Source organism: Ambystoma mexicanum, chromosome 6q (genome assembly GCF_040938575.1).
Source record: "Ambystoma mexicanum isolate Mex_15411 chromosome 6q, UKY_AmexF1_1, whole genome shotgun sequence".
In the NCBI taxonomy this organism is placed as follows: Eukaryota; Metazoa; Chordata; class Amphibia; order Caudata; family Ambystomatidae; genus Ambystoma; species Ambystoma mexicanum.
This window is the reverse complement of record NC_090937.1, coordinates 1,119,523,450-1,119,541,076: the sequence shown is the minus strand read 5'-3', so window position 1 is coordinate 1,119,541,076 and position 17,627 is coordinate 1,119,523,450. Positions and strand designations below refer to the sequence as shown.

General features: G+C 44.5%; 1 protein-coding gene across 3 annotated transcripts in view; it reads right to left on the bottom strand.

Moving 5' to 3' along the window:
• Positions 1-17,627, bottom strand: part of NFXL1 (nuclear transcription factor, X-box binding like 1) — a 1,058,117-nt gene that overhangs the window by 712,452 nt on the left and 328,038 nt on the right. For all 3 annotated transcript variants that reach the window (XR_011282282.1, XM_069631709.1, XM_069631710.1), the window contains exon 11: positions 303-425. Coding sequence is in view for 2 of the 3 variants with exons in the window: in XM_069631709.1 (XP_069487810.1) it covers positions 303-425 (123 nt within the window). In the remaining variant the exon portion in view is untranslated. The remainder of the gene's footprint in view (positions 1-302; positions 426-17,627) is intronic.

Genomic DNA, 17,627 nt, shown 5'->3' with positions numbered 1-17,627 from the left:
AGTGGCAGTAATGGTAAGCGAGTATTACAGCCAAATTCGTAATGAAGCCCAATGTACTGAATGAACACTTGAAAATTTAAGAAAACAAAACAGCATTATCTGCACAGACTATATGTTAAACTTGCAAGAAAACATTACCTTAGAGTTCATCTGTAAAAACGCAGACTAATAAAACTGAAGACTAAATGAAAGTGAATTTCTCCAAAACATGTTCAGGGCACCCTTAGTACAGTTTTGGGATATGCGAGTGAAACCATGCAAAGGTACTGAAATTGCTATCACACAATGCACTGTACACTGACCTTCCTCTTGCACTGGTGGCGCTGACAATCACGAGTCTTAGGACACTTTGTTTCACATTGATAAGGCTTATGGCAGGGCATTCTTTTCGTATGCTTTCCACAGCGGCATTGTTTCTCAACTTCCTAAACACGAAAAGAAAAATATCCATAATTCTGGAATAAGGCAAAGTGAAATAACTCCAGATTTATAAACAAAACCGTGTATAGCTAGTATGTAAACCAGGCCTCAAAATTTCAATTAGCTAATGGCTAGTGAAAATGGACTCTTGGCAGGTAAGACATAGCATGCTCTCTGTATGTGGACAATTGAGAGAGTGACTTGGTATGCTTGGATAGTAGCTTGCACTTGATATTGTTACGCCTCGTGTGAACCCTTATCAAGGTGAGGAGAGAGTGTCCAAAAGCTCAAGTAGCTTTGGCATCAGAATGGTGTACATTAATAGTAGAGGGAATTTGATGCAAGTGTGAAATAGAAAATAGGTAGTTCAATATTCCAACGTTCCACTCAAAAAAATGAAAAAGAGGAATTGGCAGTTCTGGCTTTTACAAGTTCACTCAGAATACAGGGTGATGTAACCAACAGAACATGGGGGTACATACATTCATAGCAAATGAGGGAGGAACATTCAGAGCAATTGGGAGACGGGCAGGGGCACAGCACTAGGACAGGTGAGTGTTGGGTATAACTTTCATATATTTATGATTAATCTTCCTGACCTGCGTCAACCCCAGAACATTTTGCTAGGACTTGGAAATTATTTTTCCTTGTCCCTAGGTGAGTGGGAACATTTTTCCCCTCTCACCTAGTCTTTTACTCTTTTTATGGGTGACCTTTTTATGTCTCTCCATAGTGTGTGATTAGAATTATAGTTTCATCTAACTTTTGGGCTGACTAATGTACTATGGCAGCACACAACATTTAAATGCAGTGGTGCTGGGTTGCTTTTGGGCTTCCCTTTATAATAATTTCTTTTTAATGTACTTGGGTAAACTTTCCATCCACTTTACATTTTATATATAGTGAGCCAGCACACTCCCACCTTACATGGAGTGCTGGGGTGATACACTATCCTCTTTCTCGCTTAGCTGGTAAACTCTCTGTTACAATTACAAGTTAACTTGAAAGTTTGGTGGCAGTGAAACTACTTTTATGACTTATTATTATTCTTCGTAGGCTGTCAAATCAGCTGCAGGAATGCACAGGAGGGTCACCATTCTGCTAGACCGGTGGGCTCCTTTTTTCGTAATTTCTCGTATGTTTGTTGTTTCTTGGGTCTTCCTCTGCAGTCCTAGGCGGGAAAGATTGTGGTTGAAGTTTTGTCGTTGGCAGGAATCCTTTGTATTCCCCGCCAAGGCTCCAGAATGTCTGTGAAGGCAGGAAGCGAGAGAGGAGTCCAAGTCTCCACAGCCCTTTGTCTTTCACCTTGCCTGAAAGGAACCAGTTCCCACTGCTGGACAAACTGTCCCAATTGGACAGCCAGCCACCCCTTTCCGTAAACTGAAGGGAGAGTTTGCAGAAGTTATGCTGTAGTTCCTGATAAATACTCAGATCCTGGAAGCTGATGACAAATCGACCACTGGAACCAAATCCAAAGAGGAAGATGAAGAAACAACAGCTGTAACCATTTCCAGTGAACGAAGAGCCTGCTTCCAAGCGACCGGGGATCCTGAATGCGACAACTCCTTCCCAGAGTGTGGTGAGATCCACTAGTCTTGAGAAGATCTGCAAAACAAGCCTTCCCTCCCAGTGCTGTGACCTTGCTGGGCAGCAAAACGCCAATACCCAGGAACCTTGAGCCAGCCAGTGTACGGTGCATGATCTTACTAAGTCCGATTTCGGCCAAAACATTGGTGGACTCCTGCTGGTCCTCCAGCGACACGATTCGAATCACTAAAGTCCCCTCACCAGAGTGCAGGACCGAGAGAGTGAAGAGAATCCGCCAGCGATATTCGTTCTTCATCAGGTACCTGCAAAAGGGTGTTCAATCCACAGAGCCGCAAGTAGCTAAGAAGATTTATTTGCTGGAAGCCTGCCGCATTGATGATTGATGCCGGTTTTCCTTCAGTGTCCATTTCTTCAGTCTCCAGACCAAGAACCCAAGACCAGGTTCTGTGCTGCCGCATCCTGAAGGAATCCGCCCAGAAGCTCTTCCTTTCTGCTGAGGTACTGTGTTGGCTTGGGTACTACTTACCTTACGTCTTGTGTGAATCCTGTGAGGCTGAGTGAGTGATTCATGTGGTTGGGTGTTTGTCCACCAATTCGTCGCCCAAGGCTGGAATGCATATAGGGAGTCTTCTGTGAAGTCCCTAAAAACTTTTCAACTAACTCTAAAGTGATACTTTCATCTGAAGAGATATAACCCTATACTGACCTGCCTACAGCTGGCTCCTCGATCACTAGGGTCCCTCTTCTGCCACTGAGAAAACTTGTGCTCTAGAAATAGGGAAGGACTTTAATGATAAGGCTTCTGTCTTGAAATCTGTAACAAGTGTTGAGTACTTACTTGTAAATGAGTTGAGTAACTTTGGTTCCGTAATAGAATAAGTTACGAAGTGTCTAAAAGTTGATACTTACCCTTAAAGTTACTTGTTGCCCCTTTAAAAAAAAGTATAGAAGTTATTTTATTTGCTTTTAACTGTGGGAGTGTTTGCTGAGTGTGCTGGTGATTGTGATTGCCCATTACTTTTAGTGCCTGCTACATGCTTCAGAAGAGTCTGCCCTTCATTTCCATCAGAGGGAGAGTTTTGCAACCTACAGAAACACTCAAAGAACACCCTTACGCGGAACAAAGCGGAGTGTTTGCTGAGTGTTCGCTGATGGAGCCCCCAGTGGACCTTGGCAGACTCCAACGGACGTGTTTGCAAGCTCGGTTAAGGAAACAAGGACAGACAGAAACTATGGATGAACCTGCATGAAGCGAGCTGGAATTGGAACCTACGCAAGCGACAGGTAATACTGTGCTGGATTCAACCCTTTTGTACTCTGAAGTGTTTTCAAATAGTAACTCTGTGACTGTGCCTGTGCTGGGGAGGGCGGGGGTACAGATGGTAAACCGAGAGATAGAAAAACAAGTGGACAGAAAGTAGTTGGATAAAGGAAGAAATGCAGTTAAATCTTCCATACTCATTGGTCCATTAACTCCTCCTCCCAAACAAACTGTGGCGGGTAGGAGTTTGTTATTGACAGCCGTTGGTTGTACATCGAGGGGAAATGCCAGCCCCTGCTCTGTGGATAAGTGGAAAAACTTATTAACAAAACAAAGATCAAAATCAGCTGTGAATTGTAGAACTTTGAAGTGGCACTTTAAACGGACGGAGGAGGGTGCTGCACTGAAATCGAAATCAACCTCTGGTTCATTAATTGAGAAATAAATAATCCCTAGTGAGTCGACGGAGGGGTGGGGAGACCTACCTGATGCCACTAGGTTGCAATCAGCTGAACATTTTCACTGTTCATTGCCTGCTTCTGTACCATCAAAAGTGGACTTTAAAATTGCCCCACAAGGGTGGAGTGGCTTTACCTCCGACCAGCCTGGTTGAAACGAAAGGGGGTGTGACACCTGATGGCTCCAGATTAGTTAGTCCAATAAAATGTATTCCGCTCCAGACCATTACTATACATCAAGATGTAGGTGGAGTCCAACTTAATTGGGACCATGCCAAAAGTAGCCTCTAAAACTCTACGATGCAGCCGGACTGTCCATCGGAAATGCCAGTAGGAGAGGAGAGGAGCCAGGTTCCATCAGTGAACTGCATAACGCAAGGAGGTATTTTCAGATCTATTGAAGGCAGCGTAGCTCCTAAGGCTGACGCAGTCCTAGACAGTGTTTCACTTTTGAGGGAAGGAAGAACAGAAAAGAGATACACCCACATGCTCCTTCCAAAAGAGTAAGGATAACAGTCGTTTGGGGAGACGACATATTGAAGACCTAGAAAACGATCACAGATGGAGTCCGGTGTCCCGGCTAAACACAGAAGAAGGGAGATGTATTCAGGGGAACTATTGTTGGGTGCACAACATGCCTACCAAAATTATGTGGGATCCGGCCCGAGTAGGGACACTGCATCCCAAGAGAGAAAAGTTTACTCCTTGCGAAGACACAAATGGCCAATAGGAGAGAGAAATCATATGAGGCCTCAGAATCAAAGTCATCAACGGAATCATCAAGCAACAGTGATTGTTGACCTCCTCGTTATCAAAAAGAACCGTGGACCAGATGTCTGTCAAAATCCAAAATGCCCTCCACTAAAATATTGGAGAAGAAAATAGAGCAGGATGATTTACAACACCTGTAAAATACAATTTTGGCGTCTGTTGCTATCACGCTAAATCCATTTCTCAAATTCTATGAAAACCAGAATGAGAACTATGGAAACTTGACCACGTTGATGGCATTAATGCAAACTAAGCTGTCTCATGTGGAGACTTTTTTAACTGCCATTAAGGAGAAGAGCTCCAGAGAAAAAAAAAAGAGAGTTGGAAAGAGTAATTTGAAATCCCTAATTGACGTAACCTAAGAGGCAAGATGTGACAAGAGGATGTTTCTCAAGGGAGTTTGTGACATCGTCCTTCGTTTAAACCCTCTGGAACACCGTAAGGAAGACTTTATTGTAAATCGTGATAAAAAGACTGAGTCGTTTTCAACAGTGATTGAACCTCCTATGGTGAGTCGATTTGATACTTCGAGACAACCATGACAAAGGAAATTGACAACTCAACGAGAACTGGGAAAATAGATGAGGTTTCTACAAAGTTGGTCCCTGGGGTCTCACGAAACAGGGCAATTGTACCTACCCCGGAGCCTTGGATAATCATTGAGGATCTCATAGCGCAGGTCCCTGTAGAGGAGGGAGCATGTAATCAATTAGATCAACCGGAAGGGGAGCAAACAATACAAAATGAAAACAAGGAAGAAGGAGAGGTGGGTGAGTCAAGTCAAGCAGGTGTACTCCCAAAAGCATCAGTGTTAGCGGGTGTGGCAAATAACACAGATTTTTGGCCACAATCCAATAAAACCACAAAGTGGTAAGGTTCAAATGAAGAAGAAGCTGGAGGTAAAGAAAACTAAAAATATGCGAAGAAACAAACTGAGGAAACAATGGGGATCTTGTCATTTTCTAAGAAATCTTAAAAATGTTTTGACCACTTTGATTACTGGTGCAGATAAACCGAAAAGTCCAGACTAACTCTAAAGATAATTTTGGTGTTGAGAAGGCTAAGAGCATAGTCGAGAAGAAACTGCTGACGAAGAACTAATGCAATTATCAATTTATGAAGATTCTGATGTGGAGGATGTGCAGGAGGAAATAGTGCTGTAGCAGGGCACGGTTTCAGGAGAAAATGAAGAAAACTTGGAGACCCTTGGAGAAATAGTTAAATGCAGAAAAGTCTAATTGACAAGGGGTTTAGATAGGTCTAGCCATTACCTGACAATGGAGGAAAGAAGAAAAGGTAAATGGTGTGGTGACTGACCTAGATAAAGCACCAGACATTGTGAAATAAATCATTGAAAACTGAAGGATGGCTGCCGTTTCTTTGAAGAAAATCATGAAATATGAAGAGGAGAACCCAGCGTCCAAAAATGTCAAAGATTCACTCAAAATAGAAATTCAGCTCCACAACCAAGGAAACCACTAATGGGTCAGGGGAAAAAAGGTGGAGAGCTTGGTGGGAGGAGACATGTGATCGAGTTGGAGCGTATCTTAAAATCTAAAGATGGCTTGATCTTAAATAGATCTAAAACTGTGTGTCTATTTCATCCTGTCCCAAGACAGAGTAATTGATAATGAGGACATAAAGATTGTGGATTTTGTAAGTGAAAGAGATACGGATCGAGTTCAGCTCCACATGAAAACTGCTGCTTTAATATCATTATTGTTGGATTGTAGCGATGAACTGCGTGTGTTGGGATTTGAGTTACGGAAACCAGTGATTGTTGTGGGGCAAGGAAAGAGTGGTGGCAGTCATGAAGGAGAAGGATCTGAGCAAAGGATCCGTGGCCCAAGTGTTAAGTGGAACAAAAGTTTAAGCCCTGATCGTCGGACTCGCAGAAATGATGAAAAGCAGGAAAGGGGGAAAAACCTCTACAAGTAGGATGCCGCAGATGAATACATCTAGGCAAATAGACTTATCCCAGCTGCAAATAACAATCAGAAAACCGGTCTCACAGTCTGATCCCACTGGGCAAAAATCTGTATCTAGATCTGTAAAATCATCACTGAACCAGGTGTCTTCATGGGATTGGGTAGCAAGAGCATTGTCTAAGCCCTAGAGCCAGACTGATGAATCCTTGGATGTCTGGCTATGCTAGGGGCTTTGTACATCTTTTCCAAAAATTGGTTCCAGTGGAGGCAAGTGTGGACATTTTATGTTTACAAGAGACCTGGTTAATGGACATGCCTATGCTAGATGGCTTCTCTGTGCATCATAATAAAGTTATTAAGGGAAGCCTAGGGTAGCCTATCGTGGGCCGCTTGATGTTAGTAAGAAATAGCATAGAGTTTGAATATATCTAATCAATCAATGTAAATGCACATATTCAGATTCAGGTCCTTGCCTTTGTTGACCCTGTGTCAGAGAAGCAAAGGCTGATTAACTTGTACTGGAATCCGGAAGCAGCGGATGCAAGTGCTTTCACTGATACTGTGATGGTTAGAATTGATTCGATATACCAAAGAAGTCCTGACGCGGTTGTGATGCTATTTGGGGATCTAAACATAGATTATTTAAGTAAATATGGTCCAAATGGAAGTGGGTCTGGTAAAAATTAGTGCTTTAAACCTAAAAGATCTAAAGAGTGGCTGGATGCAATGGAATTTAGGGATTTAACTGTGTTAAATGGTCAAACCCCTGGTGACATTCCTGGTGGCGTTACATTGCGAAACCGGTTCAGTAGAGCAACTTTGGACTATTTCTTTAGTTCAAGTAACGTTAATTCATATATTCTCCAGTTGGTGGTGTCCTCCACTACTTATAGTGATCATGATTTGCTAATCTGAACATTAAAGATGGACAAAAAAAGGTGGGTTGGAACCTCAAGGTTGAGAAAGAAGGAGGAAGACAGACTACGATTGAAGCCTGGGGTAGTCCCTGATTTCACGGAGCAGTTAAAATGTTGGCAATTAAATAATGTATTGGGTGTGGAATATGATTCCATCCTGGTAGCATTTAGAGAAAAATTGTCAAAGCAATCAAGACCCTTCTTTAAGCCAAAGCACTTGTATGATAAAGAGGTTGTTTTGAAGAAATGGCAGTTGCAGAAAGATTAAGTCCCTAGGGAACTGCCACTATGGGAAGAATGAGTTGGTTAAAAGGAGGAAACGGGTTGGTCACCAGGGGGCGCACAGATGAGTTCTAACTCTGTGTGAGCTCCGTGGCTGTGGGTCCTTGATGTGATCAGAGCCCCCCCGTCTTGTGACCCCCCTCCAGACCCAAAACCAAGAAGGAGCTGGTGGAAGACCCCCCTCCTCCCCTGCCACTGGGAAAAAACCTGTTCTAAATCAGACCCCGGAAGGCGGAGAAACTCGATGTTGAAGAGGGGCCGGCACTGTTTAAATTTCAACACAATACAGGGTGTTGCTGGCATGCTCAGCTCTAGGCCCGTGCAGCATAGCTTAACTCCCATCAATCAGTACAGGGACGCGGTGGGCGCACACGCCAATCTTTGGCCTACCACCTTCTCTACCCCCCCGTCAGATACCACTGTAAAGCACAACAGAGCCCGGAGGCTCCAATCACATATTCTATGGCGTGCCCCCATCGCACAACGGGTCAGGACATCGGGGTGCTCCAGCCTGCATAGCTGTATAAAGCCCCACGGAGGTCCAAGCGATCAGCCCTCCTATTGAGCAACACTCCCAGCAGGAGCCGACACACGTCCAACAGCCAAAACCAATGCCCTGAAACAGGCCACATTAAAGAGCCCATATCAACCCAGAACGCAGCGAACCACCTTATTCCCACAACCTGTATGAGAAAAGAAGCTCCGGCCCTGAATAAAGCAGCAACCAATAAGGAATATGCAAGGCTGCCCAGAACAGACGCCAGCTCTCAATCCCTGCAAGACAGACACACGGGCAAGGCCCCAGAAGGCTCCTGAACCAGCCCCCCGTGACTAAGAGACCAAACAGGGAGCACGGAAAACCGACGAGCCCTATGCACCTTTCTCCTGCCACCTAGTGACACTGTGACTCTGGACCTCACCCATTACCTGGAATCACTATGAAGCCATCTGGGGGCACTGTAGTGCAGAGGGTTGGGCCCCCGAATCAGGGGCGTGTGCCTCCTCTGCCGCGGTGACCACCCCATGAATGTTAAGGTGAAATTGGCCAGATACGCCTACACCCCAACCCTGCCGACCCTCGAAAACAGGACTAGAGACAATGGAGACCTCAGATAGGTGCAGCTGCCACCAAAGGCGACATCGCAGCCCTGCTCAATGAAATAAAAAATATCGGCGCCAATTTAGGCGGCAAGATAGACAAGATAACACAGAGAATGGATAACATTGAAGAGAGACTAGAAGGGTTCGAGAATAATCAAGCCTCCATAGACACTCTCGAAACCCAAATGAACCTCAGAATACGAGATATTGAGAAGAGAGAGGACTTAAAAAGGAGAAACAACTTTTACGTTTTTTTGGCATTCCAAAGCACGAAGGTGAAACAGAAGAAGATCTCAAGAAAACCATTCACGACATCATCAAAATCTTGACGGCGGACGAAGACATTGACAAGCCTAAAACAGAGAGAATACACAGAGCTGGAGGCCCACCTGGCGGGCCAAGATCAGTCCTCGCCAGATTTCACCGATACCAGGAAAGAGCCAGGATACTAGAGAAGCCTAGATCGGGAGGCCCCCTTGCCCTTACAGGAGCCCAGATAACCATCTTCCCGGACTTATCCTCACTCACCTTAGCCCTGAGACGCCTCTGTAGCCCACTCACGAAATGGCTCAAAGAGCAGGGAACCCGATACAGGTGGGGATACTCCTTCTCCCTCACCTTCGAGCACTGAAGTAGAAGGATACAGCTACGATCGGAAGAGTAAATCCGCGACTGCATCGCCGAACTTCTAGGAACGGGGCCAAAAGAGGGAGATCGTGAAGGACCCGAACAGAATGCGATGGGAACTCCAGGGACCAAGGAGAAAAAGAGTGATGGGCTCAAGAAAGTACAGACGGGGCAACAACACTCCAGATAGAGACAAATGAAATCATTCCACGACCCGCATCAGAGAGGCCCGAAACTCGGTAATGCAACAGAGGCAACAGTCAAGACCCAGGCAACCCATACGTCTTCAGCATGGGGCTAGACTTGTAGACGAGACCCCCCGTGAAGGGAGGGGCGAAACAACCAGCTGACGACGAACCTCAAACTGCATGTATCAAAATATTTTTTGTTTTTTCTTAAGAGTTTCTGTGGAGTTATAAATGTTGGGGGGGAGAGAGGGAGCGGGAGAGGGGCTCTAAACGTTAAATTGGTTTTATGCGTGATCAGGACCGTGCGGTAACGGTTCCCACCGGTGCTCCGACATTGGACTGACAGTTTACACCCAGTCCAAATCGGACGCCACCAAGTATACACGCAAGCCCTCGACGACAGGGGGAAAGATGAACAAAGAAAACAGATGTTAGGGGATACTGTGTTGTATACCCCTGAGGGGAAGGAGGGGGGGGCGAAGACACCAAAGCCCAAGACGGTCAGGCATACCCACGGAACACCCTGACTTCGTTGGCATTCAGCAACAAAAGATGGGAACAGGCAGACAAACCAAGAAAACACACCAATGGCGAATAACTACAACACGATAAGCGACAGGCCAACCACAATCAAAATTGGGACACTGAATGTCAAGGGACTCAACTCCCCCACCAAAAGGTCACTCGTGGCCAGAGAATTTTTTTTTCTTCATTTATATGGTTAATAAAATCAACCTTTCAAATATCAAGAGATATCACAATATCAAAACACTACATTCATAAAAGCAAATTTGCAGTTTGTTCATTCACCACAGTTAAAAATTCAAAATTAGTTTAACTCAATTACGCTAATTATGAGTATACACTAAATATTTCATCCAAAAATCGTACAATTGCTATTTTGGTCCTTAAGGCAGTTGATGAAAAGATACAATGCCACAAGTTCTTATTAATATGTGCATTTTGGTCTTCAAAAAAATTTCCAAAGCATTTTTGCCGAATAGTGGTTAAATTTGTACAAAACACTAAACAATGTTCCAACGTTTCTTTTTTGTCAACATTCTTACAAAAGCGACATACATTTTCTGATTGCCTAATTTGATTTCTGCGAGCCTGAACATCTAATGTCAGCCAAAGGTTCAACCGAAAACGGAGAAACTTCTGACGAGTCTTTGAACAAGGAAATTTGGCCAAATAATCAGACATTGTTCTACATTGCTTGTGCCCAAATAGAGCTCGATCAAAATCCTTATAATTGAGACATTTATTTTGGGTCAGAATCCAATCATGTTGCTGGACTTTCATTTTGGCACGAGCTTCATTGTTTAACAGTAACTCTAAATCAACTGAGGCATCAGACATTGCATTCATAGTAAAAATACACCATTGTTTTGAAAAAGCCTGATTTTGCTCTAAAAGATGACAGGCCACCTTTCCCAAAATGTCTGATCGCTCTAAAGACAATAGACAGTTACGGAAAAAGGCACAATATTTCCAAATTACAAACGAGAACATTGAGAGTGAACCCAATTCAAATCGAATCAATGGTAAAGGTGTGCAAGCGGGCAAATGTAGTACTTGTTTCCAAAACAAGGATTCAATTCTATCCCACCACTCCACAGGTTTAGGACTGCAAGCCTCAGACCCATAGGTCAAGATTGGCATCACCTTCTGAAGAAAGAAGGTGAGAATGTGTTTACACGTAAATTTGCCAAATTTGGCCATAAGTATCTTTGCTTGCGCAATTAGGGACCGTAATTTGCCCTGGATCTCTATTTCAGGGTCAATGCTTGGTAAAGTATCCACTATAAGATTGCCCAAGTACTTATAGTTGGCTACCTGTTCTAATGGAACATTGTGTAATCGCCAACAAAAAGTTTTAACTTTACAGCTTTCATGCCTCTTACAAACCATTATTTGGGTTTTATTAATATTAATTGTCAAATGGTTCGTAGCTACGTATGTTTCAAGGCCATGCAAGAGTTTCTGAAGACCAGTATGGGTTTTGAAAAAAGAATCAAATCATCGGCATAAAACAAATAAGGAACATTATGCCAGCCTAAGCGGGGAGAGTCGCTCACAATTTGACTCAGAGTTACGCCCAAGTCGTAAATGAAGAAATTAAAAATGGAAGACGCCAAGATACAACCTTGTTTCAGCCCTCTAAATGTTTGAAATTTCGAGGTCAGATCACCACTCAAATTAAGTCGAACCTGCATGGTAGTATTAGAATGTAGTAGAGTGATTAAGGATAATAGAGAGGATGGACAATTGTGTTTGATCAACTTATGCTGTAACAGTGATTGATCAATTGAGTCAAACGTGAGCTGGAAATCTACAAATGCTAGATACAAGGTCTGCCTTTGGGCTGTGTGATCAGAAAGGAGCATTTGTAACGTGATGATGTTAGGGATGGTACCTAGTCCAGTCACAAAGCCTGATTGAAATGGGTCATTAAGGTGGGCCTGCGAAATCCACTTCTTGAAGTCTCTTAAAATCAGTCGAGAATTTAAAAGAGCAAAGCTTGACATACTTTTCTTACAAGAAACTAAATACATTGAAGGGGAAAAAAGAAGGGTCTTAAACGCCAAGACAGGCACTGAACATTGGGGCTCGAGCCCACTCAGAAAAGTAGGCGTTTGCATCCTGGTCGCCAAGGGGATACAATTTCAAGTCCAGAAAACTTGGGCAGACATGAGTGGCAGAGCACTAGTGCTGGCTGGCAAGACACAGGGCACCACCATCACACTCGCATCCATATACGCTCTCAACTCCGGACAGTCCAGGTTCCTACAACACAGTCCCCAAAGTCATGGTCGAAGCAGAGGGCAAAGTGATCCTAGGAGGTGACCTCAACATGTGAGCTGACCCAACTCTGGACAGACAATCTGGAAACCCACAGACGAACACTCCACCAGAAGCTGGCCGCTCGCGATAGTCGAAATGATGGACACTTACAAACTAAAAGATGCATGGCGCCACATGAACCCGCAGCAAACGACATTCACATTTTACTCAGCGCCACACGCCACATATAGCAGAATTGATTACCTATATCTCACAACAGAGCTAACCCGAGGCAAAGTCTGCATCCGACAGATCTCCGATAACATGGTCAGATCACGACATGGTCACGGTCACCCTCAGTCGTATGGCACTCCCCCACAGAAGCTCGAAGTGGCGCTGCAACGAAACGCTCTGGAAAGACCCGGTATTTCACGAACACCTTGAGAAGGAGATTGACCAATACTTTGAGCATAATAACAAAGGCAAAGTCTCGATCAACACGGTATGGGAGGCAGGGAAAGCCACATGGAAAGGTGTACTAATCCAAGAAGGAGCAGCACGAAAAAGAGAGCGCCAACTCGTAGAAAATAAGCTAAGGAACGAAATAACCCAACAAGACCTCAGCGTCCAATCCTCCGGCATTGATAGAAGCCGAAAAATAGAGGCCGCCAGCAAGGGAGAGGAACTGCGTCAACTGGAAACAGACCAAATAGTGCGCAAACTCCAATACTTAAAACAGAATACGAGAAAGGGGACAAAGCCGGCGAGCTGCTCGCAGCTAGGCTCCGTGGACAACGCAAAGAGAGACGGGTGTCAATTATACAAGACAAAACAGAACCCCACAGGGACCACCCCTCCGACATCCCCGAAGCCTTCGCTAACTTCTATGAGAAATTGTACACCTCGGATACCCCAACAGACCAGAGAGCAATCACTGAATACATTAACACGATAACTATCCCTAGCCTATCCCGAGATACAGCACAAGCTTTTGATGCCCCCATCACAAGCGGAAAAAAAAAAATCGCAGACGCAATCAAAAGGCTCCCAACAGGGAAAGCCCCTGGAAATGATGGCTATACGGCATGGTTCTACAAAACCTTCAGCGACACTCTCCTCCCATTTATGGTCAAGCTCTTCAATCATATCCTCCAAACTGGCTCCGCAACTGCATCCTTCTCCGAGGAACTAATTACGGTCATCCCTAAGGAGGGCAAAGACCCCAAACAATGCGCTTCCTACCGCCCTATCTCCCTCCTAAATACGGACGCCAAAATCTACATGAGGGTCCTCACCGTACGATTGGAGACGCATATGCCCGCCATAATCCACAATGATCAGGTGGGATTCATACTTGGAAGACAGGACGCAGACCCAACCCACAACACCCTCCACCTCATACACGAAGCCAAGAAAATGCCAAACACACCTGCACTACTCTCAATTGATGCGGAAAAAGCTTTCGACAGGGTGGAATGTCGCTTTCTGGAGTCAACACTAAAGAAAATAGGCCTCAGCCCTGCTCTCTGACGCGGAATCAAGGCTGTATACACCTCGCCCCGACCCTCAGTTGCAATAAAGTCCCAATATTCTCGCTGGTTTCCCTTGAGCAGAGGAACGAGACAAGGATGCCCCCCCTCAGCAATACTATTTGCGCTATCTTTGGAACCATTGGCACAAACGCTTAGAACAAACAAAGGCGTTGAAGGGCTCCATGTGAACGGAAGAGAATATAAATTGGCCCTGTACGCAGACTATATTCTACTACATGTGTAAAACCCAATGACATCTATCCCCAAGGCGATTCGACTAATTGAACAATACGGCACACTGTCAGGCTTCAAAATTAATAGAACAAAATCCATCCTTTTCCCTCTATGTGAACCCACCATGTCCCAAAGAGCTGAATTCGAACAACTCGGTCTCATCATCGGAGGTCCTACACACCAATACACTCCAACACCTGGGCGTCAATCTGACGAGAGACATCGGCGACATATATGAGGCCAATTTCCCTCAACTCCTCGCCGCCTTCAAAGCGGACCTCACAAAATGGCAACCCCTCACGATCTCCTGGATGGGACACCTGAACGCCATCAAAATGGTTAGTCTCCCACGCTTCCTGTTCCCTTTCCAAGCACTTCCCGTGACAGTGCCAGATGACTTCTTCAAACAGGTGAAAACAGCAATAACTGGATTTCTATGGGAAGGAAAGAAACCCAAAATACCCTACGAAACCCTCATACTATCAGGCAGCACAGTTGAGAGTCCTCATCCTCCATCTCAGAGACAGGAAGGAATTGCAATGGATCCAGCTGGATAACGACAACCTGACCCCTGCAACACTTTCGGAGTGGCTATGGATCCCCAGACTACAACTCACACGAAAACTACGCAACCATCCAATACTGGGGACTATATGGAATGTATGGAAGGAGGGAAAAGCGATGGGAGTGACTACATCGCCATCCCCCTTGAGCCACCGTCGGGCCCCATGTATCAGAGAAGAAATCCCGGAGAACTCTAGATACCAAACCTGGTTCAACGCAAGGCTTGAAAGGGTCGGACAACTGTGGAGAGACGACAAATTCATACCAATCACAGATCTGGAAGACGCCCTCCAACTCCACGCTATCCCGATTTTCCTCTACCTCTGCTTGAAGTCCTATCCAAACGGGAATGGAATACCAAGATACGTAGAGAACCGACTCCCTTCGAGAAAATCCTCGACACAACCTCCACAAACAAAGGCCTTATTGCGTGTATGTACAGAGCTCTGATCAGCAAAGACCAAAACCTGAACCACCGCCACAAAGAGAAATGGGAAAAAGATTTCAACAGAGAATTTGACCAACAGGCATGGGCCACAATTTGCAATACATCGTCCCGAATATCCATCGCCGCGCAATACAAACTACATGCTATAAAATTACTTCATAGGTGGCAGTACGACCCTCACAGACTATCGAAAATGTACCAGACCAACAGCTCAAAATGTTGGAGACAATGCGGGATGGAGGCTAACTACTGGCATATGTGGTGGGATTGCCCCAAGGTCCGTATATACTGGAACAAAGTGCTTGGATGGATCAAAGAAATAGACGGCATCGAGAGGGAACCATCTCCCCTCCTGACTTTATTTGGCCTAGAAGAGCAAGAGGACGAACTTACCAGATTAAAGGGTCTAGCATCCCCACTATTACTGGCAGCGAGGGCCGGCCTGGTCATCAAATGGAAATCTCCACGCCTCCCAGCCATAAAGGAATGGACCACCATTGCAACAAACATATACACGATGGAGAAAATCACAGCGGCCCTCCATGGAAAGGCAGCCCATCATGAGGAAACCTGGTGTGACTTCGCCAACATATATATCCCAAGCCAAAGACAAACGTCATCGGAAGACCCAAAATCACTGTAAATAACACACGATGATGAGACCCGGCCTCCACCCAGCTGCCCAGAGGCGTTCAGGCCTGTCGCCCCGAATGAACATAGGTAAAACAACTGAGATCAACATCCCAGCTTGCGCTAAACACAGACTAAGTCCTTGCCAACAAAATGGATAAATTGGCCAGACCGTCTTGGGGAGGGACTAGAAACACTTAATGTAAAAGGGAAGGGGAAGTTAATTTCGCTTAAAGCATTATTCTGGTTTGACCCGAATAATATACAGATGCACTTATGTGAATACAACTTGACCGTATTTGTATACATTACCCTTGTGTTTCAAAACCAATAAAACTTAAATAAAAATGTTTAAAAAGGAGGAAACAAACCTATAAAAATTGGCTTATCCCATATAAAATCATAATGAATCAAAATGATGCTGAGAAAATGCTAATTGCCTTAAATAAGAACACTTAATCGCTATGGCAAATTATTAACGAGGAATGCGCCCTCCGAGGCATTGCAATTAAATCTGATGTCTGAAAGTGCATGGACCCATTACTTTGTTCAACTATATGCTGCTTACGAACACCAGGTTAATAGGGAGGTCAGTTTTAAAATTGAGGGATGCAATATCTCGTTTGACAGAGAAGAGGTTTTGGCCCAAATTAAAAAGAAAAGTAGCTCTTGAGCCGTTGGGCCCGATTGGCTGACAAACGAAATGTTGAAATCAGCTCTGGATGAATGTTCTGATTTTTGCACACTGTTTGAAAGGATTTTGGCAAGAGGACGGGCCCCACTCTCTTGGAAATCAGCAATAGTGGTGACAATCTTTAAGAAAGGGAACAGAATTGAACCCAGGACAGAATTGACCCCAAAAACTATCGGCCAATAGCGTTATTGGATGTGTTAGGTAAAGTTTTTTCTTCCCTCTTGCCCAAACGGTTGAATGAATGGACTAGAAGTGTGGGATGTTATGATTGTAGACAAACAGGATTTGCAAAGGAGGTGGGCTGTAGCCTGTTTTTGATAAACTTGTTGAAGATGAGAACTATTAAGGACTCAAGAAAATTATACCTTGCCAGCATGATTTGGAATATGCATTTGATAGCATAAATCGGGAGACCCTTTGGATAAAATTGGAAAAATGTGTGTCCGCCTGATTTACTGGCGGCCATAAAAGACCTGCATACTAACACCTCCATGCAAGTTAGTCTCGATCAAACTGGAGCGCTGACAACATGAATCCCAACTTGTAAAGGTTTGAAACTGGGCTGCCCGTTGGCACTGGCCCTATTTAAATGTTATATAGAAGATATAAACGAAACCGTGAGTCTTGGAAGGTCACTTTCTCCTGAAATAAACGATGTAGAGGTGGGTTGGTTACTTTACGCTGATGACCTAGTGTTATTAGATCTGACACCAATAGGTCTTCAGCGTAAACTTGACTTGTTACAGAAATATGTATGTGTCAATAATTTGAAAATAAATGCAAAAGAATCAGAGATTCTGATCTTGGGAAATCAAAGAGAAAGAAGACCCAGAGTTGGATGCTGAATGGAACACAGATGAGGGCCAAGGAGAATATTAAATATTTGGGAGTGAAGTGTGCTGCTCAATGAGCAACCTGTCTACGACCAAAAGTAAAACATTTAATGGCTCAGGCAAAGGGATTGGGCGTAGGTATTGCTTTTATTATCAAAAGGTTGCTCCCTCTCGGACATATGCTGCAGAGGCTTGTTTAGGATTGCCATGGGAGATCTGTGAAATTCTTGAAGTCCAATTTTGCAAGAAGGTATTGAGCCCCTGATTCATGGAATTAGTTGCGCGTAAAACGCAGGTTTGCGCACCATTCTGCCCGAAAATCCCCATACCTCAAACAGACAGAATGGCGTGCAAATCTGCATTTTACGTGCAGATAACTCCATGAATCAGGCTGAGAATCTCCC